We start from the raw sequence: 26,557 nt of genomic DNA, 5'->3' as shown, positions 1-26,557 counted from the left end.
TAAGTCTGTTTCTGTTTGTTGCCAGAATAAGTTTACAAACTGAAACAACAAGCCAATCTTTTAATATAGTCTCATAATTAATCTTAATTTATATTTTTCAGTCTGACAGTAGTTACAATTTTAGGTTAGATTTTAAATTAAAGCAACCATGTTTACGTTGGGACAAGAACACATGATGGAAGAGGCTTCCAAACCTCAACCCATCATGTTTACAGGAGGTGCAATTCCTGTTCTTAATCGAAAAGGTAATTTTTAGAATTTGTGTTTGATTTACCGAAACCTCTTAATAATAGCTGGGTCTTTATTGAAGATTCCTTCATGCACTAGCAAAATAGCATCAAGAAAAAGTTAATCTTTTAAATCCTATAAGTATTGTTTATGTTTTATTTGTCTTGTATTTATGTATGACACTTTAATTTAAACTGACATGTACATATCTAACATATTTTTTATAATCTAAAGGTGAAGTGTCTATGGAAAAAGTCCATGTACGAAGATATGTAGCCGGAAAAAGGCCAGATTGGGCAAATAATGAGGAACAATCATCAGATGAAGAAAATGAAAAAGTTCCAATTCTTTTAGTGCTAAACTAACATAACATTTTTAAATTAATTTAATTTTTTTGAAATTTAACTTTTAAATTTGAATATTTTAGTTTGGAAAAGCGGATTTATCTGATGAAGAGGAGCTGGCACTAAAGATCAGACATCAAAGACACAGATTTGAGGAGCATAAAAATCAGGATGTTGATCACGGGGATGATAGAAGATTGAGAAGATTAAAGCAACATGAAGAAAAAGTTGACTCCAATGAAAGGTAATATTGTTAACGAAAGATTTTGATTTGTGTATATAAAAAAGCAATTCTTTAGGCTATTTAAACATCTTGTTTATCAAGTGTTATAATAATGTTATAAAGATACCTATAAAATATACTGGTTAAAGGGATCTATTGGATATCCAATTAACATTGAATGGAATGAAAGGATCGCATAGATTTAATTTTAACCTAAACTGTTACTTAAATAAAATAAAATTAATACATGTGATCCATTTGATTCAAGGACTTCAATAAAATACATCCACACTATTTGATTCTGTATACTTTAAAGAAACCAACATAATGGCTTTGCTCTACATTTTTTAAAACTGCTCCAAGTCAATTGCAAAAAAATGCTCCTTTATAAAATACCTTTGGTGGAAATATTTTTACAGAATTTATAGTTATTTGCTAATTTGATGTTTAGGATCAGAAGAAGAAGGATTCATGAACCCGAGGTTATAGCTGAAGAGGCAGATGAAGAGGTGGAAGAAAGAAAGCGACCTTCTGCTAGATTCTCATCAGTTTCCATGAATGTGGAGGTGGAAAGCAGTAGTGATGAAGATCTAGATGAAGAGGTTAATTTTTATTTTTTTTATTATTTTTTTTTTAAATAATTTAAATAACATTGAAAAACTTTTTTTTAAATAAATAAAGGAAATTGAAAATAGAAGAGCTAAACTCCGACAGAGAGCAAGATCAAAGAGGGGAGAAGAAGAGGAGGAGCTTCTCGCTTTACCCACAGAAGTGATGAAGAAAGAAGAGGAAAATGAGGATAAGGATGAAGATGAGTTTACATCTGAAGAGGAGTCAGAATATTCAGATTCGGAAGACGATGATGGTCCAAGATTAAAACCTGTTTTTGTCAGAAAGTAAATTAATTTTTTTAATTTTGTACATTTTTAATTATTATAACTTAACTATTAAATATGATTCGTTATTTTTTTGTGATTTAGAAAAGATCGACTTACCATTCAAGAGAGAGAAAAAGAGGAAGAAAATCAAAGATTGTTGGCAGAAGAAGCTAAAAAAGCTACAGAAGAAAGAAGAAGATATACAATAAAAGTATGTATTTTAGTTTTTCCCACAAAGTTTTGATTTTGATACTTACTTTGTAAAGAGTTAACTTTTCAGTGTCTATTTCAATTTAATTTATATTTAAATAATATTTTTTTAAGATTGTGGAAAAAGAAGCCCGTGCTGAACTTGAGTCTGAAGCAGCAGCGACGGGAAGTTTACAGGCTGCGTTAGAGGCTATAGACTCTGATGATGGAAATGATGAAGCAGAATATGAAACTTGGAAGATCCGGGAGTTAAAGAGAATCAAACGAGACAGAGACGAGAGAGACAGGTTGGTCTTTTTTAAAGATTTTTTAAATTTATTTTTGAAGACATTTAAATTTTTTTTTAACTCGTTATATTTTTTTCCAGCGTGCAGAGAGAGAAGGAGGAGGTGGAAAGGTTGAGGAACATGACAGAAGAGGAGAGAAGAGCTTACCTTCGAAGCAATCCCAAACACATCACAAACCAACTCAACAAAGGAAAATACAGATTCTTACAGAAATATTATCATAGAGGAGCATTTTTCATGGTGGGTTTAAGTTTAAATTTTGTTCACATTTTTTCCACTACCAACTAATTAATTTTATTTGATTAATACCATTAGGAAAAAGAAGATGAAACTTATAGTAGAGATTTTACTGCCCCAACACTTGAAGATCACTTTGATAAGACTGTGCTTCCACAAGTTATGCAGGTATGTTAATGTTAAATCAACTTAATGGTTAATAATGATATAATCAGTTAAAAAATTCCTATATTCCTTAATGTTTTTTTTTGTACTAGGTTAAAAATTTCGGTCGATCCGGTCGTACCAAATACACTCACTTGGTGGATCAAGACACAACTCATTTCGACTCACCTTGGTCGCAAGAGGGCGTAGTAGCGAAAGCCTCAAAAGTTCATGGGGGCATGAAACAAACATTTGATCGACCATCGGGTGCAACAAAAAAGCGGAAAATTACGTAACAGAGTATGCGGTGTTTCTAAATAATCTTTTTATTTAAACCCAGCTCTTTTGACATTTTAAGTGGGCAACAACAGTTGATGAAACTTATAAAATTTAACGTAAGGTCGAGTGTATTTGATACTTTTTTCCATCGCCATTCTATGAAAACACTGGCTTTTATACTGATCAATAAACAACATTTTTATTTCTCGTTTATATATTTTAGGTTTAGTTTGCTACAGAGAATGCAAATGTAATATTAAAGTGATACGTGTGTTAATTTTAGTTTTTTATTTGAATAATTAAATGCGTTTTTGTTTTAAATTCCATTTGTGTTTAACACAATTCTTAAATGGTGAATGTTTTGATGTCTTAAGCTTCAGTAGAACGCAAATTTCGACTTCATTGCTTGGAATCTTCTTCATTTTACGTCTACTTATAAATACTACTACCATATTGATAAAATGTATATATGGGTTTGCTTGCTTTAAATGACTTTATTCTTTATGAAAGACCTTGCATACTTTATGGATGACTTCAGAATAGAAATTCATATTTTAAAAGACATTAGAATTGCAATTTAAAATTTTTCGTATCTTTTAAACAGTTCTTTCGGTACATAATGGATTGCTAACAATATGTTGGTGGGTAAACACGAATAAAGGCAAGTATATTAGAAAGTCCAGGACGTCGACGTTTTTCATGTCTTTTAAAGTTCTTCTAACCTAAAAAAACATTACTAAAGAGTAAAGTTGTGATAAAAAAAAACAAATTAAAATTGAAAGCTGTTTGATAGTTAGAAAAAGGCATTTTTCTTTAAAAAGCAATCACGAACTATTTCCTAATTTACCTCCATTTCATGTTGCTGAGTAATCCCTCCAGCCTGCAACTCCAACCACAAGCTCTCTTTTGACATCTTGTGGTCAGTTTCGACGTAATTTTCAAACAGCTGCTGAGCACGAAAAACTTTGGCGTCCAAGGATTTGAAATCAAATCTCTCAGCAAATCCTTTGACAAAATTACTAAAACAAAAATACAATTTTTTAATTAATGTTGCCAATAACGGGGTATATTAGTTTTTAAAGGATTTTATAAACGTTTGTAGACATAACGTTAATGTGCTGATACTTAAGAAAGTTTTGTATTTACTCGAGGGATGAAATCTTTTGAGCCAACGATGCAAGTATTGTGAATGTTTTAAAGTTTACTTTTTCGTTAATCACATTATAACCAACCATTTCCAACAACTAAAAATACAAATGATGCAATCTAGGGTTAATCTATATTTGCACAAGCTTAACAACACATGGTTTAACCTTTACTTGATGAGTTTAAACCTTAGCCAGGGGTTTAAAAACAAAGTTAAAAGTTTACCCGATAAATATAATTCACATGTGCATCATCCAAAGTATTACTAGGCGTAACTTTTTGCAAGCCTTCTAATACCTCGAACGCATCAAGATATCCCTTTTCTTCGATGTCCATCTTTAATAAAAGAGTAAGTTTTACATATAGTAAGAGTTGTTGCCAATTAGATTTAAAGTAATTATGATAACTTACCGTGTCAAAAGTTCTTCTATATAAGTCCATCTTTTGGGGATTCAATATACAATATTTTCCCAAAAATGAATCTGAAAAAATGTATGATGTTTAAAAGGAATCTGTAGAAGAGCCTAATTTAAAATATTTGCACCCTACCTTCTTCTATTTCGTCCGTCATGTTAACGTTTGATTTCGCAATGGGAATTTGTTGTAACCTTTTCTGTTTTTCAAATATTTCTTTTGCTCGTTTGCGTCGTTCTTCAGCCAGTCTCGCTTTTCTAAGTTCTTCGGTTAGAGCGTTGTCTCTATAAAATAACAAACTAATTTAGAATGATCCGATAACAGACTTATTAATTTGTTTTTAATACAGTGATCCTTTGTTTGCAAGAAATAATACTTATACATGCTTACCTTATTGCCTTTCCTCTTCTTTTTTTACTTAATTGGGACGGTGTTGGCGAAGGAGTATGTATTACTATGCCAGATTTTGTCGATCTACTTGATTTTGAACTAGGTGGTCGTTCTATAAACCACATATAAAGCCAATAAGGTGCGAAAATATAAGCATATGGATTGGTAAATATATGAATGCACATTGGCCTATGCTTTAAAATTACCTAATAATTTGGGTGGTGGTATTACGACTGGCTTCTTAACTTTTTCCCTAACTACTTCATTTTGTACACAAGGATTATCGTTGCTAGTTGGCGGTCGTTTAATAATTTTAGGGAGAAGTTTGGGCGGTGGTGGAACTTCTAAAAAGAAAATATTGAACTTTAAACTGTTTCTGTTTTCCAATTTTAAATAATTGACAAGTACTCAACTTACTTTTTGGTGGTATCGGAATAGGTTTTATCACAGAAATGCTTTCTTCAGAATCGCTCATTATTACAGCCATATAAGAATCGTTACTAAGACCTATAATGACGTTTAGATTAACTAAATTGAATTTTATTTGTTAGCATAAAGGGTTGAAATGTTAATATAATGTAAAGTCTATTTTATAACTAGTACATGCTTGGCTATAAAAAATACTAAGCGTCATGCTTATATAAGAATTTGTTAAACATACTACTTTACAAATCTACTTAAAGATGATTGTTAATCTTACTATTTGCATCGAAACCATCGGTTACAATGGTGTCACTTATTGAACTGTGTTCTTCTGCAACTGAATTAGAATCTTCTAAAATTTCAGTTTCTTTTGTAGCTTCAGCATTTTGTAGATCCAATTCAGAATTTTGTAAATTCTTTTCTTCAATTGAATCGTATTTCTCTGGTTTTTTGCTGACATCATCTTGTTCCAGCAAATTGATTTTATTTTCAAACAAATCTTGTTCGTTAGATTTCTCATCATTGTCAAAACTAACTCCTTCCATAACCGTAGTAACATTATCTTCGATTCCATGTCCAGCATTGAAAGGTGAAGAAACACTACTTTCTACATTATTTGAGTTAGTAAGAGTTAACAATCTATCTATACATGCAGGCTACATAACGCTAGGATATACAGAATTTGCTTTATTAAAGCAAGATTTAGAAACTAGTTCTACATAAACTTTGTTTGAGTATTTACCTTTACGTATCGTGGAAGCGTGGGTACTTTGTGAACAAATACTCTGTCGTCTAGAGCTGCCAGGAGTACCACTTAATGCAGCTTCACATGCTAAAATATAGAGTTTAATTTTTAATAAATACGCGATTTATTAAACTACAAATAAAATCACAACGATTGTTAGGTATTGTTAAATAATTGTTTATTTTTTTAAGTCTATTTATTATTTGGGAGAATGTTTTTAACAAAAATACCTTTGTCCACCATTACAACGTTGTTTCTCTTTAACCTTGGTGCATAATTGTAAGAAGAAGCAATTGTTGTCGGCGTGGATGGGCGAGACGATGGCAATAAGCTGAAAAGATAACATTGGATTAATTCTGTGTAACCTAGCCACACTTACGACAAAAGGCCTAAAATGACTTTGTCAATTATTCAATCATTTTAAACATAACATTCAAGATGTGATAATAAAGCGCAGGTTACGTTATATAACGTTAAAAAGGGGAATTTGACTATTTTCAACTCCTGCCTTATAGTATGGCAATTCTACTTAATGTATGAAGTGCCCAAACTGTATAAGCCACAATTATCATTAAAACTTAGGAATAACATTAATTCTTTTGCGTTTTAATGTAATGTAAAATAACACAGCCTTTTTGGATTTTGTTTGAAAGGTCTTACCTTTTTGTTATGCTGTATATATCCGACATAGAATCTTCGGTCATTGTTGAATTATCAACCACCCACTGCGGAGGAAACGCGTCATCGTCCAAAGATGGAAGGGTAAAATTGACAGTCTGCTGAACAGGGGTGGAAGGCAAGGGCGAAGCTTTTCTTTTAACTGCAAAATAGTCAATTTTACTAATTTATCCTCGATATGGAAAAAAAACAAAAGTAAAACGTTTAAGATATATTGAATTTTTTTAAAGATTTTAGGGCGTTTTGTTGCCAATTTTTTATGTAAATTTTTTTAACTATTTTATTTAAGGGTAGAATATAGCTACATTAACCCATTTTTTATTAAGGTACACCTTTGTTTATTTAAAATGTACAAAGCAAGACATTGTATAGCAAATGTACGTGATTATATTTTGTTATAACAAATAATATTTAACCTTGGCCGTCACCTTAACAACTATAAAAACACTTTTCGTTATTCTAACAACCTACTTTGTTGAGTTATCCATGGCTTTTTTATTTGACGTTGTGATTTCGACGTAAACGGGTCTTTAGGAATCGTTAACGGTTTTCTCTTTGGCTTGTTTTTGTTTGGTATAGAAATAAGTGAAACATTTCCAACGGTCGGTTTATGTAAATGGTGGTAAGTGTATCTAAAAGAAAAACAAAATCTTGTTAGGTTTGCTACAATATAATTTCCAATATACAATTTTGGGCATCAAGACTATGACTTTTTGTTATAATTTCATACAGAATGAATACCCCTGCTTAAAAAATCATTATGTTAGACAATACTAATGCAATTAGCCTAAAATGTATAAATCTTTTTACCTTGGACAAGTATGATCTTTCGTGTTTGTATTAAGATTATGGTGATAAAAATCATGATTCGGGCTGCATAGATGTTGCGGTTTGTTGGTGATCCTTGCCCCTCCACACAACTTTAAATAACGGATGTGACGTCTCTGTGCATTAAAGTCACGTGAGTGAGAAGGCAAAACTAAAGTTGTCATCACAACCAATTTACTCGAAATATGTTATATTAAAGTTAAGCATCATATACTTTAAAACTGTTTAATTTCTTTTCTGTTTTATAAGCCCTATGGTAAACTTCTTTTTAAATCAAATAACAGCTATGCCTATAGTCAAATTGCCACTTTTCCGGTCTAATACTCTCACTTAAATAAGACCATTAATTTTTTGAACAAAGCCAGGCCAAGTAGCAATTTACGGACACGCTAAATTACCGCAGTTATTTTACTTCTTTACCACAACAAAACGCCTTCTTAACAACGTTAAGCTTTATTGTTAGGGGGTTAGGAGTGTTTGTTTAGCTCGTTGCGGAGTGTGTCTTTCGCTCCTATAAAGCGCGTTAATTGGGTCATTATTCAATGAGGAATTGAGAAAATTCTCCTTATATGTATAAAAGGCTATAACACACAATTTTTGACATTCTTTGAAATCCACGTAAAAGGGTATTACTTTTTTTATTTAAAGTTAAATCCAATACAATGCACCTATTGTTGTCGTGATTTCAAAAAAGTACCCCCGTATTTAAAAAAAGGGAAATCCACGACACGTTATTCCCGAAACCTGCTAATAAAACAATTTCACAGCACCTACCGTTGATCAATGACCTTGGAAACACTAGACCCATCCACATTTTTAATTACAACCTGCTATAGAAACTGCAATCAACAAAAATTCCTGAAACGATTTTTTTAATTTACCTTTCCAGGTTGAACCCAAGCTCCCAGTTTTGAGATCCATTCCATTTCTTGATCTTTGTTTTCGATTGTTCGATAAACTTCGTTCGTTGATGGAAACGATTTTTTACTCCCAATGCTGCGAGTTGGCGACGATTTACGTTTTATATCGAATCTAGGATTGTAAGTGCACATATTAACGTATTGTAGAATTATAATTTGCTGTTAATAAATTGTTTATGGATATTTCAATGTCATAAATTAGAAAATTAAGTTTAAAAAAAATGTATTGGTGTTATCTTACTTTTGGTCACGTGATAATAAAAACCGCGCAATCGAAAATTGTTCGACAATCTATAAAAAATAAAACAAATTTAATGATCTATATTAGAAAACTTATATAAATATGCATAACTTTGATATTCAACTTCAAAGTATTTGATTTGCAATCACAATTTAATTATGTGTTGTTATTTTTCTTTCAACGACATGATTCAATATATAATGCCTTAAATCCTTTTGCTTGAACTAATATAATAAAACAATTTTGTTGTAGGCTGTGTGTCGCGGGCAACTGTTTTATTGTGTGTTTTAATGAACTCCCGTCGTGAAGAACAGATTTATAGATTTTAAAAACGAAAAAAACATGTACATGATTTATACAAATAGAAGGCCTAGTTGACCTTGTACTAATGAATATTACATAAACTTTACAAAATTTAACACAAAGAGTTGCGTTGTGTATTTAAAGTTAGGATTTATTTTTACTTTTAACCGCATCTTTTATTCTATTAAAAAAACAATGCGTTGATACAATTGTTTATAGATTTTACACTTGTAAAACAAAGGGCACAACTTTTGGGATAAAAACTTCAAATATTGAACCACACAACTTATATAATATTAAATCAAACACTTACTGTTTAAATCAAGTTTTGGCCATTGCGCAAGTATAAACTAAACATGGCCCTTTACTTTCTTACACAAACTTAAGTGTTTTTTCTGTATACTGTAAACAGAAAAACCTTGTCGGACACGCTTAATTTTAAATACACTCTAACGAATAGAAACTCTATTTGTCTGGCGGATTATGTTAGGTTTTTAAAGTGCTACTGTTTATCAAATATCTTGAAACAAGTATGTTTCCATAGACGAGCAGGGTTATTGACATTTTAACTTTACATGCTGGCCAAAGTCGCTTATATTTCTTTTAGATAAAAGCTACAATATTTTAAAATTATTACACGATTACACCTTTTACAGTTCAAATACACATTTTAATACTTTTTGTAATAATTTGTTCTTACCTTTGACATATCAACCTCGTTTTCACGAAGCAAATTATTAAACCTTTCCTGCGCATAATCTTCCTTGATTTTTAACACATGAGCTGCGTTGAGTCGAATCACGGGGCTTTGAGGGGGTACTGGGGTTGGTAGAGAACACAGGGGAATTACCTTGACCCTGTGACGATATTTACCCACGGTGCGGGGAACGTGTAATGTTGTTTCCTGGTGGGGTTGGGGGTTAGGGGAGGCTGGTAAGCGGTAACTACACTTCATCGAATCTTTATTCTGTTGACCTTATAAAAATAATGCTGTGAAACCTGCAGTAACTTATCTTAGCATTTAGCCTTGCAAAAAATAGATTAAGAATTCGATTGTATACTAAGTTAATTTAGAAATTTTTATTTAAAGCCTATATTTATTTAAAGACTTACTATTTAGACCAGAATACATGGCATGTATTTGTGGCAACCGAGGTACGCAGCTATCATGTTTAACATACTTTCCTTCAAAATTACTCCCATCTTCATATTGATGTTCAGATGCTATTTTTCTCAATTTACTTAATTTAAATTTGCCCAGCGAAGTATCAGATCGCGTGGATTGATCTGATACTGAGATCCCACTTGACAATGAGCTTTGGTAGCTCGTATAAGGCATCGTAACGCCCGGTAGCTTGTCGGCAATTGTTCGGGGCATGTCGTCGCGGCGTGCTATGTTGTAACAAATATGATTTCGCGTTGTATCAAGTCGACGAAACGTAGAATCTTATTTACACACAGATTGATGTCGATCTTGTTTTAATATTTTTGTAGGGTGCTTGTTTTAATAGGAAAAGTAATAAAAAGTTATAAAGTTGTAAAGATTTTTGTACGTTGGGCGATATTTTAAACACAACTATAGATTTTTTGATAAATAAAATATGGTTCGAAATCGTTTAATCATTTTTAATTAACATCTATTTAAGCAAATATAGATTTAATTTAGATTAAAAAAAAAACTCATTACGTAATCGCAAATGGAGCACAAATTACGGGATGGATATTTTTTACGACGCTTACATGAAATTACAGCGCAGAACAATACAAACCGAATAACATATAACTATCGAATAAATGTTATTTGCACAATATTATAGAAATTTAATAAAATGTATCATTTGTATATATCATGATATTTAATCGATAAAAATGTAAAAACCAAATATTGATTTGATTTTTAATGAAAAACAAGCAATTAATATTTATTATGAACTACCAAAAATTTATTTTTAACCGTTTTTGTATAATAAACAAACAAAAATTAAATTTTTAATCCATTTTCGAGTTATTAATATTATGCATAATATATAACTGACCAAAATTTAAAAACCTAATAACGATCCCTAAATTTTAATAAACAAACATTACAAATAGCTCTTCTAAACATACGAAATATTGCGCACCACAACTTGTGATTTTATGTTATTTTTTATTAAACTGATATTTTAACCAAGTTTTAATAATTATTATTTCAATAAACTACGTACATGTTATGTAATTCACAACTTGTTTAAGAATCATAACTACCTGTTTAGGATTGCAGTTTTAACATAATTGCCAGGTTACCATTAAAAAGCGGTCGTGCCTTCTCTGCAAACGTTTAGGACTTAGATTATTTTTGCTATTTTTTGTTGTTAAATATTTATTAAAAATAAAAAAAAAACTTATTTTGAGTTTTATATTTATAAAATAATAATAAAAATGTGTTTGGACACTATCAAACATTGGATTTCGATTTATTAAAATTAAGAAAAGGAAATAATATAATTTACTATTACTTTAACATAGGTCTGTTATAAAGCATAGAAAACTTAAAATTTTTCACTAAGCGAGGCGCAAGGAACGTGACGTCATTATTAGTGCGCCTCCTCGGAAAATTCCTCTACCACGAGGTCTCGGGTGCAAATTTTAATTAGTTAACACGTGCAGACTAAACAGAGATTATATTACCAAATAAGGTTATAAAATGTAGATAAATCCAGCTGTAATTTATCAATAAAGCGAAGAGAAGGCGAAGTCTTAATCGGTGCGTCTCTCCGATAAATTCCTTTAAAACACGAAGTTGCATCATAATCTGAAATTCCGTGTGTTACGTAATAAGTTGTTTATTCGTAATTTAAGACGTTAACTGTTACTAATAATTCTTATAAAGTACATAAACATTTACATATTATAACAGGTTATTAGTTTGTGTTGTTATATTAACGTTTTAATGAATTTTTTAGAAGATTTAAGCAATTATATTTTGAGTGACAGCTTAAAAAGCGCTTTCCACTGCAAGAGGCGTCGTGCACGTACACCCATGTCACAGAACACATGCAGAGTCACGTGACTTGGTGTTTTGTGGCAAATTTGAATTAAAATCGGAATTTTAGTTCTTTCTAGATGATCTTTCGAGGTGAGCAGACATGTTTTTGTCGGTGATTTTTAATTTTTTTTTTTAAGTTTATCATTAACAGCATTTAGTGTGGTATATTATAAGCAGTTAATAATTAAATATAAATATATTTTTTATAAAAAAACTGTAAATTTTAAAAGATTTAAATTTTTTTTTAGAAAAGTTAGTGAGGTTGCATATGCTCCTGTGAGACATCTTGCGTTGAAGTTTTCTGAACACTGTTCCGGGTATGTTAACTTTCATTTAATTGATTTAAAATTTTTTTGAATTTTCAACTAATTTTGAAATAATCATAAACAATCCTAAATGTTATAAATATCAATAATAATTTAAAAAAAAAAAATAATTTTTTATATATGTTACTTAATTAAAAACTTGTGAACATTATTAAACCTGTGTTGATGCGCGGGTACTTCCAAGTAGTTAAACGAGGTATTTAAATATATAAATAACTGTACATCTGGCATAAATTAAAAAGTCTGGCACTAGTTTTTAAAAATGGCATATTTTAAAATTGTTGGCACAAAAAAAATATTAATCATACATTATTAATATTTGGCATGTGAGTAGACATAATTTAATGTTGTTGGCATTAAAAGAATTAAAAAGTGACATAACTTAAAAAATTTTGGCATGATTTGACATTTCATAAAATTGACATTTGAAAAATGGTAATATTAAGTAGGGTTTAGTGCCTATTACCCTTTTCTAAACAAATGTTTTTTATGTAGAAGAAAAATGGATTAATCTTGGATTATACAAGTGGAGGAAAAAGATAATGGCAGGAATTGGAGGAATGGAAAGCGGATGGAATTATAACAAGTCTCCCTTGCAACTAGCAAGGGGGAAGTTAAGTCGAAGAACTCGGGACTCGAAGACAACTTTGGAATGGATCGGATCATATTTCAAACCTAAAAAAACTCAGGACCTTATTTAGTTAAGGTCTGTAGGGCTGTAGGTTTTCACGTGCCTGATTTTTTATATGTACTGCATAATTGTGCGCTTTAAATCTCACGGGTTAAAAGTTTCATGTGTTTGCATTTTATGTTTATTTGTGACTGGTTAAAAACTCATAATTTTGCGCATTAAAAGTAGTATAATTGACACAGTCCCAATGTGTTTAGGTTTCTGTGTGTTCATAATTATATTAAACGGGACTGTTTAATGGGTTTTTAGATGTTTTGCGCAAGTAATTAATAGAGTATATAGAACAGATTTATAAAACTAGGCCTATGTGTGTGTTATGTGTTTTTTATGCAAAGAAAAAAATAAAAAAGTCTCAGGACCTCATTTCAATTTGGCAAAATTTAAAAAAAGTCTCAGGACCTCACTCAACAAAAGGTGGGCTGTAGGGCTTCAGGTCTGTAGGGCTGTAGGTTTTCACGTGCCCATTTTTTTTATATGTACTGCATAAATAAGCGCTTTAAAAGTTTAAACGGGTTAAAAGTTTGTAGTATCACCTGTCTGCTTTTTTATTTTGACTGGTTAACAACTCATAATTTTGCGCATTAAAAGTAGTATAGTTGACACAGTCTCAAGTGTGTTTAGGTTTCTGTGTGTTCATAATTATATTAAACGGGACTGTTTAATGGTTTTTTAGATGTTTTGCGAAAGTAAAGTATATATATATATATATATAAAATAATTAGAAGACTAGATTTTAGAAAACTAGGCCTATGTGTGGTTTGTGTTATTTATGTGTTTAAATTCACTGTATTTTATTCGCTCTGTTATATTTATATACTAAACCTAAGTGTGAGTGGGTTGGAACCCAACATAAATTATTTAATTTCGTGGGCGGAGCCCGATATAAAGCAGTATTTAATTTCGTGGATGGAAATCCAAACTAAAAGTTATAAATTTCGTGGGCGGAGTTCAAAATAGCATACACAGTAAACACTACATTAAACATGCAGAAAAAAAAACACTAATTTCCAATTTCTCTCTTTTATTTTTTGCAGGCCATTCTTATTTCCTTCTACCTTTGAACCTTTTATTTACCTTCACAGGGGCTTCTTAAACCGTTCGTTTTATTTCCTTACAGGGGAATTACTAACCAAATTATAATTTTTTTTTAAAAAACTAAAACCATAATTTTTTTTCAGGGGCCTTTAAAAAACTAAAACCATAATTTTTTTTCAGGGGCCTTTAAAAAACCAAAACTATAATTTTTTTTCAGGGGCCTTTAAAAAACTAAAACCATAATTTTTTTTTCAGGGGCCTTTAAAAAACTAAAACCATAATTTTTTTTCAGGGGCCTTTACAAAACTAAAACCGTAATTTTTTTTTCAGGGGCGTTTAAAAAACTAAAACCAAACTAACCCTTTTTTACAGGCTTTTTTTCAGGTTAGATTACCAAAAACAAATTTAAACATTCTGTTTTTTATTTTTAGATGCTGGTTGATTATTCGAAGAGCTCGTCGATTTGGTTTTGGCCAATTTTAATTTGTTCTTTATTTTTAGAGATCCTGTTAAAAGAAAACTTCAATCTAACATTTTTTTCCCGCAGGGTAGATTACCTAATTAAACAAATACTAACCATGTTCTTTATTTCTAGTTTCTGGTTGACGAGTATAACTATCTAGTTTGTATAAAACCTTTTTAAATGTAAAAAGTCACCAACACAAAACAAATAAATAACCATATCTTAATTTAAATGATACATTTAACATTAACACAATCAAATAATTACAACCACACTTTAAATATTTGTATGCAATATTCTAATCTCTATTATTTTATAGAAAAAAAGAACAGAACATACATACATACATACAATGTTTGCTAAAACACCTGCTATTCCGCTTTTTTTGTGGGCCAGCTAATCACCCATTCCTAAGGGACCAGTTCTTGTTTTTCGAGGGGCCAGCCCTTTTTGTCAAGGGTTCAATAACCATTTTGCTGGGGTTTTGTGACAATCTAATGTACAGATCCAAATAAACTGTACAAACAGACAAAGAAATTAACTGTATAGAAGTTAAAATTACATAAACACTCTTGTAAATAAAACTGGACATAAATTTAAAAAAAACAGTATATAATTTTTGCATACTTTTTATGTTATTTATTTTTCTATAAATTTTGTACATCAAATTATCTTATTTTTCATCCATAAAACTATTTTTTATCTTAAAGTAGTTATACTAATATCCATGCATACCGAATTGCAGTATTTTTTGTACACTTTATGTATGTAATTATTTCATTACTTCGATTATTATACTGTATATGTTTAATTTTTTTTTGTTCATAAGTGTAATGTATTTTTGCATTTTGTTTTATTATTTGTATTTATCGTGCTTTCTTACATGTTTATTGTATTGTCTTTTTTGTTCTTTAATAAACTTTATCATTTTTTAAATGTAAATTATAAATGATTTTACTCTTTGCCTTGTGTGTATCGTAACTGTGTTTTGTTTTGTAGTTTTTCAACTTAACAATGTCGAAATAAAAGTAGATAAAGAGTTGTTATTCTTACACCTCGGGCTCCTATTCTGCCATGTATACCATTAAAAAATTTGTGAAATGACAAAAAATAAAACCTTAACAACTTTGTTACTTAAAATTGGTCTAATTAACATGACAAATAACTTTAAACTTTGTCCAATTAACATGAAAATAACTTAAAACTTTGCCAGATACCATGGAAAATAAATTAGTTCCAATAACATGAAAAATAACTAGACTTTGTCCCATATAATAAAAGTAATTTAACATTGGTTCCATAACATAAAAATAAATTGAAATTAATTTAAAATGGAAATAACTTAACTTTGTCCCGTAACCCGAAAAAATAACTTAAATTAGTCCAATTAAAATGAAAATTAACTTCAACTTTGTCCCAATATCATGAAAAATAAATTAATTAGTCCCATATGAAATTTGCCCATTTATCATGGAAAATAACTTGAAATTTGCCCAATTAACATGAAAAATAACTTGAAATTCGCCCATTTAACATGGAAAATAACTTGAAATTTGCCCATTTAACATGGAAAATAACTTGAAAATTTGTCACATAACATTGGAAATAATTTAGTCCAATTAAAATGAAAAAAAAGTTTAACTTTGTCCTGTAACATGGAAAAATTATTTAAAATTGGTCCAATTAAAATAGAAAAAAAACTTACAATTGGTCTTAAAAAAGAAAATAACTTAAAAAAAATCTTTGTCCTAAAACATGAAAAATAACTTAAAATTGATACAATTAACATGGAAATTAACTTAACTTTGTCAATAACATGAAAAATAACTCGAAAATGGACCAATTGACATCGAAATAACTTAACAGAAAATTATGTAATATTTGTCATCAAAAATCATGCTAAACTTAATCTGTTAATATAGTTATATACACCAAAAATTATATTTAATTAACAAGTTTTTGCCATGCATAAATTAATACATTAAACTCAAGGCCAGGTCAAAGTAAAACAATAAATTTTGATATTTATTAAGTTCAATAAAGAATGTGTGTAGAAAAATTAAAAAGCACCTTTTCAAAAAAGACTAAAGAAATAATGTTAGGAGCCCCGCAGTTTCCTACTATAGTTTAAAAGTAATAAAAGTATATTTAAGGGTTATATATAGATATAATTTAAGTAACATTTGCATTGTATTTCTGTTCTGGGACAATATTTAACATAGCGTTTTCATAACTCTTTATACCAATTTAAATTTTTGTATTCTCGATTTAATTTTAATGAAAAGCCTAACCCTGGTTTTCCTAACCCTAATCGAGCTCAAGCCCTAGCTCATGCGATTTTAAAATGAGAAGCTAGATTCGTGACGTCACGATATTTGCGTAAATTTTAAATGACTTTTTAAGTCATTAAACAACATTTTATTAAAATTATTTTATAATTTACGTTTTGTTAATAAATTTGGACTTCTTTTTTGTTAATTATATTAATGTATGCAAATTTTTATAAATTTCTAAAAAAATTGAATATTGAGGATAAACGAAAAAGTGCACAGCTCAATGTGCATGAGCTTTTTGAATAACTATTAATACAATGCAAGCACATTGTTATTTAAATTTTATCTATTTTTTATTAAACACACAGGTAGCTAAATTGTGGTGTTGACCATTATGTGTGATGTTAAGTTTTGATACATTTTGTTAATAAACCTACTTTCAACCCTCTAGTCTACTAATGAAAGCTAGGTAAGCTATGGTTTATAATATATCGAACACTGTGTGTAGCCAACTTTGTTTTAAATATCTTTTTTAATATGTTTTTTTAGGACTTCACAAATTAAAACCTAAAATCATTTAAAGAAAAATGTGAATCTTTTTTCTGTGGACGGGGGTTGACTAGGAAATTTTTTATTTCACTTATAAGTAAGTATATAAATTTAATGTTTTTAAAATTTCTAATAGTCAACTAAAGCGATCTTCTTAAAAATTAACTTGGTGGTTGTACATCATTTACTAAAAATAAGATTGTTTTTTATTAAGAATAAGTAGTGTTATTAGGTTTTACAAAACGTGGACAAAAATTTAAATAATATATACTTATCAATAAACTGTGTAAATATATTATATCATTGGATTTAAAATTTATTTAACATGCCAAGCTGAGTTTTACATAAAATGAGTTTTTACATAAAATTATAAAGCTATATAAACAAATTTTGTTTTTGTGTATTTGTTAAAGGTGGTTGTGATATCTTAATCTGTAGATATCTATTTTAAGATTTGAAGTATACATTTTATACATTTACATTTACTAAGTATCATAACATAGCCACTTAAAGTAACACCTTTTTTATTTATTTGTTTATGTTATTATTTCTTAATTTTAGTTATTATTTTTTATTTTTAGTTGTAGAAATGATTGGGGTTCAAAAGTTTTTTTCAACAAACAAATAGCAAATTGAAAAGCAAACTGTAGTAGTGCCAAAAACTGGAACTTTATTCCATGTTTTAAATTGGTTTTGTCATTTTGTACTTTAAATATATTTAATACAACTATTTGCTGCTTTAAAATATATTTAATACAACTATTTTTAGTCTGAGTTCTGCTAATGTGTTCAAATAAAACGAATTGATGTATTGTAGGCACTAAAATTTATCAGTTTCCCTTCCCGCTAGATGACAGTGGCGAGTAATATAGCTTTGTAAATTCACGCGTTTTCTATCGCGTTATATGTACGTTTTGCCTCTATAACCTATATTAAAAATCTAAACTAAGTTTAATTATAAAATATATTTTAAAACGTTTAAATTTTGTTGTAACGCACGAATTTGACACATATTCTTAAGCGAACTCATACTCAAAAATTGTTGATCTCTGCTTAAGTAACATTATATTTTTCCCGGTAAAAGGATTTATTTTAATTTGTAGCAATCTTACAAAAGAGCCTGAAATTTAAGTCAGTAATTAGCATGGTTTTTATTACGGAACATTTTTTTTCCAATCGACATTTGAACAAAACATTTTCTGGCTTTGGGAACTTCAGTTATACGGGAGCCTCGTCTTTTCTAAAACATTTTAAAATACAACTGATATAATGTCGTTAAAAGAACGTTTGCGACACATAAGAATAATAATAACAAAAGTTATCTTTCTTCAAAATTCTGACTAAAAAGAATAAAAACAATAATAAATACACTGACAATAACAATAAGTTTTGAAATCTAAGATTTCTAAGATTTCGAACCATAATAAATTGATCGTGTATTTTAAAAGTGCAATATTGCATATAACCCAGTACAATAACCAAACCCATTGTTACTGTTTATAATTTTAGCGTTAAGATAAGTTTGTTGAATTGCATCCTGTACTGCACATTGTTTTCTTTAATATTTAAAATACACTAAATTGCTGTTACGACAAAAAAATTGTTATTTGATACGCGTTTAAGGATGTTTTGCAGTAATTGACAACTTCTAAAAAGATGCAGAGTTGGCAATATACGTAACAGTAACGTATTTGTGACGTCACAATACTGTGAACCGCGCGACATGCACCGGACATAATAGAAATGCGCGTCAGATTTCGAATTATTTTGGCACTTGCATTAAATGGTTTAAACCATATTTTAGTCTGGGAAATATTACTTAAATATATCGTTCAAATGCCAATTTGTCAAAAATCTAAACTGTAAATTAAAATGGTATTGTCTGGAAAACTGTCTGGAATCTAAAAAAGTAATTACTAAACTTAGGACATTTCGTCGGGGGGATATTTTGTTTTGGTACAGCTTTACAAGCATTTTTTCGGCCTACACCTTTTCTAAGAAATAATTTGTTTTTTGTTGTGTAAAGACGTGATATTGATGTTGTGTGTTTATTATTTTTATGACGACAAAGAATCGTTTAATTTAGAAACTGACGATTTTGACAAATCAAATTTTGGTGACAATTGTTGTTTACATAATACCGTTGGTAAACCTGTTACCTGTTCATTCGCCACTGTTAGTAAACCAATAACATAAAAACAAAATATTTATATAAATACTTATGTATTAAAGAAACTGAAGAAAAACACAAATGAATTTTTTGAAATAAAACGCAAAGCTTATGTGTTTATATAACACAAAAAATAAAAAAACGATTCACGTTTTATAATAAACAAGCTATAGAAAAATAAAAATAACAAAATCGATTTGGTCTAGTGAATTCGACAATAAAAACAAGTTCATTTTTATTAAGGGTACGTGTTTTATCACAAAAATGCTGTTTTGTATTGTAGTACAGTTGTTAATTTGCTCAATTACGATTTATGTTGCTTAGGTTTACGTAATGGAGTTTTTAACTTGAGATTTAATTGCTTTATGTTATTATTAGTTTTAATTATTAATATACATGATGCAATATAAGCATTTTGGTTTATATAACCTTATATAATGTCAAACCTTTTTAGCATCAGCAACTGCAAACTATTGTTTCGTCATTGTACATTGTACTCCCATAAAGCGCATGCGCAGTGGGCCGTTACAGCACCTGTTTAATAGTCATCCCTTATTAGTCACTTCTCGCGCTGAAATCGATTTCAGTCATTTTCCTTTATTATCTTTTTCCTCGTGTTTAAATTATTTTTAACTTTCTTCAGATATGACTTGATCGTCGATTCGAGTTCTTGCTATCAGTAGTTTACTTCGTAGGGAGTGTGAAATATTGGATAAGTTTAGTTTTTCGTCGATAATAATTCTGTGTACATTATCACATTGACTCAACAGCTTGGGAAAGCACAAATCGGAATTCCCCGTGACCGATAATTCTTCTAGTTCCTTTAGTTGCACAATTTTCTGCCCGATTGTCACAATTTTATTACAGTCCAAATGTAAATGGGTAAGTTTTATTAGTGAGTAAATAGGCGGTGGTATTTTGCTTAGACCACAGCTATTAAGCGCGAGCTTTTGTAAGTTCCAAAAACAACAAATGTCGTCATTAATTTCAATACCCTCATTGCCACCAAGCGCAAGCACGGTTAACTTGGTCAAATGCGTAATCTCATCCGGTATACAAGTTAATCCACATCCGCCTAAATCAAGCCACACAATGTTCGTGAGATTTTTCAAAGAGCCAAAGCCACTCAGACCGCGTATGTTACCTAGACCAAGAACGTTAAGCTTATGAAGCTGCGACCAACTTTTAGGTATCGTTTCAATACTGCACCCCCACATATTAATAGCTTGAAGGTCCTCGAGTTTGCCTAAAATACTAGCATCTTTAATTCCAGGGTTGTTGTTGAAGCTAACAGCTTGTATATCTCGAAATGCATAGTATTCAATTTCAGCAATAGAAGGTGGCACTCTTTTAAGATTACAGTCGTCAAGGTCTAACGTCTCCAGGGTTAAGTTTTCCATGTTACACAAATCCCATTCCACAAGCTCGAAATGTTTCAGCAGCGCATACATGTCCCAGTTGTCTGTGGCGTCCTGTTGAATAAGTGACGTCACGAAAGGAGATGAGTGCTCGGTCATGTCGATTGATCATCAAAGAAAAAACTGGGTGTTTATATAAACAATAAAACGCTTCCCTCATAATATGAATCTTACCAGTAATATTTCTCTGTCTGACTGTGTCATACGTTTAAGCCATTTACTAACATGTGAGCCCGTGCAAGCTCATTGTACTGGGCTGAACAGGAAACAGTATAATTTCCTGCCTTGATCAGCCATTTATTCAATCATCTACAACCGTTTTTCGATTCTGCGTTGGCATGCACCATAAATAACAAAACATTAGTTAAAAACTGTGTTGCAAGCCCACTACTTGCTGTGCGTACATTTAATGCAGAAGTGAACCACGGGTCAACGATAAATCACTGGTTTTACCACGTGGTTCGTCAACAACAACAATGAACATTTCTGAAGTGGCTTGTTGTTTATTTAGGATATGAGATCGCGTAATGATGTTTCATGAATTAGGAAGTTCGGTAAATGTTTTACCCTTTATTCTACGCACGTTTAATAGTCTCGGTTCCATTTTATCTTAAACGTTTAATGCTATTATAAATACCCGGAAAATGTGCACATCGAGCGGTTGCCCTTTTTTGACCAGTTAAGGAAATGTTGCACTAATAATGTTATTAAAAATTCTTCGAATCAGTTTTGTTTTTTTACTTACGTCAAAATAACATTTTAAAAGTGAACCCATTCATAAAATTAAAGATGAGGTCATCTGTGGTGATTCAGATACGCTTTATTACGTCATACTATATATAGGGTGGTGTAACCTTCGCCAAAAATATAGCGCAAGTTTAAATTTTTTTACAAACAAACGTGGTGCGCAGTATTTTTTGCGACCATGTAGCGAATGGCGATTTTTAATAATAATTTACCAAATTAGTTAAAACTTCTCTTTAAAAAGTTATGTTTTTATAATAATACATTGACATGGTTTTGGTAAACCGGGTTAAAAATCAGTTTTTTTTTTAAATAACTAATTAAAACCATGGGTTGTGGTGCGCAATATTTCTTATGTTGCAACCTTTTATTTCGGCCAGGTTATCAATTACAATGCTAAATATGTATCTCTTACGGTCCTACCACAGCTATATATAACAGTCTCATTAGAAAGAATTTATTTATGCCAAAGCATATACAAATTAATACATTAAACTCCACGCTAGGTTCAATTTAAAATCGTCTTTTAAAGAATAAATAAGCCCAATAAAGAATATGTTCAAGAAAACTAAACAATAATTGCAGCACACTTTTTTTAAATACTACAGAAAAACGCTGAGAACCCTACCGGTAATTAACGACAGCCTTAAAAGTTGGAGAAGTGTAATAAAGGGCTTTAAGTATGCTCAATAAGCCGAATACACTTTTTTTTATCCTCAATATTCAAAATAAGAATTTATAAAAACTTGCTTATATTAAAATAAATGATAAAAAGGAAGCCTACATTTATGGAAAAAAGATAAAATATTAAATAAAATTCAATAAAATGTTGTATTAATGATCTAAAAGCTATCTAAAATGTATAGGAAATATTGTGACGTCACGAATCTCGCTTTTCAGCTTGAAATTGCACTAGCTAGGGCTTGAACTAGATTAGGGTAGAAAATCAGGGTTAGGGTTTCCCATAAAAATAAATCGAGCATACAGAAAGTTCAATTTAATATAAAGTGAAATGGAAACGCTTTGTAAGAATTTTAAAATTTAGATATACGGTCTGACGGTTCTTATGCATTTGTTTTATGTTACCACCCTGCGTTAATATTTCCATGTTTAACTATCATAAGTAAATTTTTGCGTTATTAAGAATATACCATTATATTAATAGGTAGCTTTGATGATGTTTAAGTGAGTGAATATCTCTTTATCCACAAATATTTAAAAAAAAAAAATCAAATGATTTTAAATCATATTTTTTTTATCAAATAAAAAAAGTTTTACTTGTTGGAACTGTGGCATTTAGATTATTTTACTTTTGTTAACAGTACTGCTGGTTTTAAAAATGCAATAAATTTCATAATATTTTGTTAATTTTCTTCATTTGTTTTGCTATAATTCAACTAACTAGGTTTATTTTCTAACTATCAGACTATCGTTAATATTTTGGTTCGTTGAAATTAAAAAACACAGACTTCCAGAACGTAATTAACATGGGAGCACTTGAAGAAATTTGTGAAAACATTAAAATGGGAAGAGAATATGCGATTCTTGGCAATTATGACACTGCGGTTGTGTATTTTCAAGGAGTACTTCAGCAAATTCCAAAATATTTGCAAACTATTAAAGATCCTGCAATTCGGCAAGACTGGCAAAGTCTTCGTCAAGAGTTAAACCAAGAGCACCAGTATGTCAAAGACATTATTGCAACCATGGCCAGTTTCAAGATTGAAGGAAACTATTCTGGTCCATCACAAAAACTTGGAAGAGAAGCAGCATTCGAGGAACCGACTAGGGATCGGGATGTGTGGCCTCCTCCAACTCCAGTTGAGAATTCTCGAGGAGGTCCAGGTAATTATGGGAGACGAAATAATCCTCCTCGTGTGGCTAATTCACGACCTTCCCAACCATCCTCTGATCGACGTGCAAGGCCAAGTCCTGCTCCATCAAACTCCAGACAAGATGACCGGGGTAAGAGGCCAACTGATAAAGTTAAAAAGGCAGACAACAAAAATCGTGCCAACTCTCCAAAAAGGCAGGGCGGTGGTTCCGGTAACAATGATGGAAATAAAGAGGAAAAAAGGTTTGACCCAACTGGATATGACAAAGATCTTGTTGAGTCATTGGAACGTGATATTGTGCAACGAAATCCAAATGTTACCTGGGCTGATATTGCTGGACTTACAGAGGCAAAAAAACTTTTAGAGGAAGCTGTAATTCTACCTCTTTTGATGCCAGATTACTTTAAAGGCATTCGTCGACCATGGAAAGGGGTGCTAATGTTTGGTCCTCCAGGAACAGGAAAGACCTTACTCGCAAAAGCAGTTGCTACAGAGTGTAAGACAACATTCTTTAATGTCTCCTCATCAACTTTAAGTTCAAAGTATCGTGGGGAGTCAGAGAAATTGGTTCGCTTGTTGTTTGAAATGGCTCGGTTTTACTCTCCCAGCACAATCTTTATTGATGAGATTGACTCTATTGGAAGCAAAAGGGGATCTGGCGATGAACATGAGACAAGCAGAAGAGTTAAAGCCGAGCTTCTTATTCAAATGGACGGAGTTGAAGGTGCAACGGGAGGAGATGATGCTACAAAAATGGTCATGGTTCTTGCTGCCACCAATTTTCCGTGGGACATTGACGAGGCTTTAAAGCGTAGACTGGAGAAAAGAATTTACATTCCTCTTCCGGAACTGGAAGGCAGAGAATCCCTTTTGCGAATCAATTTAAAGGAAGTTGAACTTTCCGAAGATGTCAACTTGAAAATGATTGCTGAAAAACTAGATGGTTATTCTGGAGCTGATATAACAAATGTCTGTCGTGATGCTTCTTTAATGTCAATGCGTCGGCGAATTCAAGGATTAAAACCAGATGAAATTAGAAAGTTAAGTCACGAAGAGTTGAGATTACCAACAACTGGTCAGGATTTTGTCGAGGCAAGTTCAAAAATTTCAAAATCTGTATCTTCGGACGATTTAAAAAAGTATGAGACATGGTTAAAAGAATTTGGTGCTGTTTAAAACATTGGAAAGACAATGTTGGTACTTTATTACCAAAAATAGCCTTTTTTGCTTATAAATGTTTAAAAAAAAATTTTAATGTTTTTTTGATTCAAAAATTTTCTTTTAAAACTGTGAAGTGTGAATTAATATATTATAAAAAAAAGTCTTACTAAACACTGTATTTTTGTTTTGCTTTTTGTTCCAATAAGGTGCTATACTATAAAATTAGTTCACACTGTATTGACCCTTTAAATACATTTGTCAACTGTATCTATTATTTCATATATTTCATTTTTTGTTTGTTAATTTGGTTGCCGGTCCTGACCATAAGAACATTTATTGGAACGCTAAAAAAAAATTTATTGTGTGAAATGTGATATTGTGTCTTGACAATAGTAAATGTATATTCTGTTATAATTAATAAGTAAACTAGTTAGACAATGCTTTTCTTGTTTTGTTATTTGCTGTTTTGTGTTTAAGATAATGCTCATTAGGTTAATAGGATCTTTTACAAAAACATTTGCTCGAAAATATAGCAACAAGCCGATGGATCTCAGCAATGTGGTTGGCGCTTTAAACAAACTTGCTCCTATTAATTTAGCTGAAAATTGGGATAATGTTGGTCTACTTATTGAACCTACTTTACCTCATATTGTGAACAAGATATTACTCACCAATGACTTAACTGAGGATGTGATGCAGGAATGCTTGGACGTACGAGCAAATTTAATTGTTTCTTATCACCCCCCTATTTTCCAGCCTATTAAGAGGCTAACTTCTGCCAACTGGAAGGATAGATTGATTATAAAAGCACTGGAAAACCGCATCGCTATATATTCACCTCACACAGCTTGTGATGCTGTTCAGAATGGAGTAAATGATTGGCTTGCATCTGGCTTAGGTGATATCAACAAACTTGAACCAATACAAAGTTCTTTTGTTGCTCTAAATGAAAATAAAATTGTAAAATTTTCTGTGGACACTTCTCAAAAAATGGGAACCCAATTATGTTTTGCCGTTGACTCAACTTTTTGTCTTAATAAAGAAACAATTTTGGAAAATAACAAAAGTCACTTTGAACTAAAATGTTCAAATAGTGAAGTCAAAAAGTTAACACAACTTCGTCAAAAATATGATAACATTGCAAGCGAACTTCAAATTTTATCTCTTGATAAAATCCCTCTTCCTAACACAGGCATGGGCCGCATTTGTGGTTTAATGCAACCAACAAGCATCATGGATCTAGTCGAAAACATTAAAGAACATTTAAAATTACGCCATCTGAGACTTGCTTTAGGCAGAGGACGCCATACGAACTCGCTCGTTCACACTGTAGTACTTTGCGCTGGCTCTGGATCTTCTGTATTAAAAGGTGTATCAGCTGATTTGTATTTAACTGGAGAGATGTCACATCATGAGGTTTTAGATGCTGTGTCCAACGGCATATCGGTAATCCTATGCGAACATAGCAATACAGAAAGAGGGTATTTAAATGTATTTAAAGACTTGTTAAACAAAGAATTAGATGAGCCTGATCTTCCAATTGTAGTTTCTTTGGTTGACCGTGACCCATTAAATATTTATTAAATTTTTGTTGTTTAGAGGTGATATTTTTTTTCTAACCAAGTTCAATCATTTTTATTTTGTTAAAACTTTAACAAGTGATTTACATAGGGAATTGTGTTAATAAAAATTTATACAAAAATAGCTGTGTTTATTTAAATAAGGGTACAACTAATAAATTTCACTTTTATTAAATAATATATATTAACTATATTTAATAGCAGTACATCGTTGGCTTGTTACTGTTTAGGAAAGTCGTTAAAATAAGATTTTACAAAAACTTTTTCAAATTTCTTTTTATTCTAACTTTAATTAAAACAAAATTTGTTAAGCAAAGGCGAATTTTCGGAACTGCCAAAAGTGTTACCGGTAAGTGGCAGTAAAGA

The 26,557-nt window shown here is 30.8% G+C and overlaps 5 protein-coding genes across 5 annotated transcripts; 3 read left to right on the top strand and 2 right to left on the bottom strand.

The window, feature by feature from the left end:
* Positions 1-106: 106 nt before the first annotated feature.
* LOC145751529 (microfibrillar-associated protein 1-like) lies at positions 107-3,444 on the top strand. The gene is made up of 10 exons (XM_082567702.1): positions 107-245; positions 463-566; positions 656-816; positions 1,247-1,397; positions 1,477-1,691; positions 1,776-1,884; positions 1,998-2,170; positions 2,251-2,410; positions 2,486-2,575; positions 2,665-3,444. Exons 1-10 carry the CDS (start codon positions 149-151, stop codon positions 2,845-2,847), a joined length of 1,443 nt encoding a protein of 480 aa, XP_082423828.1. The 5' UTR covers positions 107-148; the 3' UTR covers positions 2,848-3,444.
* LOC145750739 (uncharacterized) lies at positions 2,957-10,257 on the bottom strand. The gene is made up of 18 exons (XM_082566822.1): positions 10,032-10,257; positions 9,619-9,893; positions 8,616-8,665; positions 8,336-8,486; positions 7,437-7,570; positions 7,098-7,258; positions 6,609-6,768; positions 6,179-6,279; positions 5,946-6,035; positions 5,198-5,287; positions 4,987-5,124; positions 4,781-4,892; positions 4,526-4,674; positions 4,388-4,458; positions 4,202-4,312; positions 3,977-4,074; positions 3,678-3,849; positions 2,957-3,552 (listed from the first exon to the last, which is right to left on the bottom strand). Exons 1-18 carry the CDS (start codon positions 10,255-10,257, stop codon positions 3,427-3,429), a joined length of 2,415 nt encoding a protein of 804 aa, XP_082422948.1. The 3' UTR covers positions 2,957-3,426.
* A 9,131-nt stretch (positions 10,258-19,388) lies between these two features.
* LOC145750356 (uncharacterized) lies at positions 19,389-21,111 on the bottom strand. The gene has a single exon (XM_082566373.1). It carries the CDS (start codon positions 20,968-20,970, stop codon positions 20,083-20,085), a length of 888 nt encoding a protein of 295 aa, XP_082422499.1. The 5' UTR covers positions 20,971-21,111; the 3' UTR covers positions 19,389-20,082.
* Positions 21,112-22,957: 1,846 nt separating this feature from the next.
* Positions 22,958-24,630, top strand: LOC145749405 (katanin p60 ATPase-containing subunit A1-like). Its single transcript, XM_082565162.1, has one exon. The coding sequence runs from the start codon at positions 23,103-23,105 to the stop codon at positions 24,624-24,626; it is 1,524 nt and encodes a 507-aa protein (XP_082421288.1). The 5' UTR covers positions 22,958-23,102; the 3' UTR covers positions 24,627-24,630.
* Positions 24,631-25,085: 455 nt separating this feature from the next.
* Positions 25,086-26,278, top strand: LOC145749406 (NIF3-like protein 1). The gene has a single exon (XM_082565163.1). It carries the CDS (start codon positions 25,092-25,094, stop codon positions 26,193-26,195), a length of 1,104 nt encoding a protein of 367 aa, XP_082421289.1. The 5' UTR covers positions 25,086-25,091; the 3' UTR covers positions 26,196-26,278.
* The last annotated feature ends 279 nt before the right edge of the window (positions 26,279-26,557 follow it).

This window comes from Corella eumyota, chromosome 4, assembly GCF_963082875.1.
Source record: "Corella eumyota chromosome 4, kaCorEumy4.1, whole genome shotgun sequence".
Lineage (NCBI taxonomy): Eukaryota > Metazoa > Chordata > Ascidiacea > Phlebobranchia > Corellidae > Corella > Corella eumyota.
The sequence above is the reverse complement of the archived record's forward strand: the minus strand, read 5'-3'. Positions and strand labels throughout refer to the sequence as shown.

What these genes read in the sequence shown, in the direction of transcription:
- LOC145750356 (XM_082566373.1), bottom strand. Translation starts at nt 20,970, where the DNA reads ATGACCGAGCACTCATCTCCTTTCGTGACGTCACTTATTCAACAGGAC.
- LOC145749405 (XM_082565162.1), top strand. Translation starts at nt 23,103, where the DNA reads ATGGGAGCACTTGAAGAAATTTGTGAAAACATTAAAATGGGAAGAGAA.
- LOC145750739 (XM_082566822.1), bottom strand. Translation starts at nt 10,257, where the DNA reads ATGCCTTATACGAGCTACCAAAGCTCATTGTCAAGTGGGATCTCAGTA. An exon ending in ACGAGGTTGATATGTCAAAG is followed by an intron (nt 8,666 to 9,618) that starts GTAAGAACAAAT and finishes TATTTTTTATAG; the next exon opens with ATTGTCGAACAATTTTCGAT. An exon ending in GCCATGGATAACTCAACAAA is followed by an intron (nt 6,769 to 7,097) that starts GTAGGTTGTTAG and finishes ACTATTTTGCAG; the next exon opens with TTAAAAGAAAAGCTTCGCCC.
- LOC145751529 (XM_082567702.1), top strand. Translation starts at nt 149, where the DNA reads ATGTTTACGTTGGGACAAGAACACATGATGGAAGAGGCTTCCAAACCT. An exon ending in TCCTGTTCTTAATCGAAAAG is followed by an intron (nt 246 to 462) that starts GTAATTTTTAGA and finishes TATAATCTAAAG; the next exon opens with GTGAAGTGTCTATGGAAAAA. An exon ending in ATAGAGGAGCATTTTTCATG is followed by an intron (nt 2,411 to 2,485) that starts GTGGGTTTAAGT and finishes TAATACCATTAG; the next exon opens with GAAAAAGAAGATGAAACTTA.
- LOC145749406 (XM_082565163.1), top strand. Translation starts at nt 25,092, where the DNA reads ATGCTCATTAGGTTAATAGGATCTTTTACAAAAACATTTGCTCGAAAA.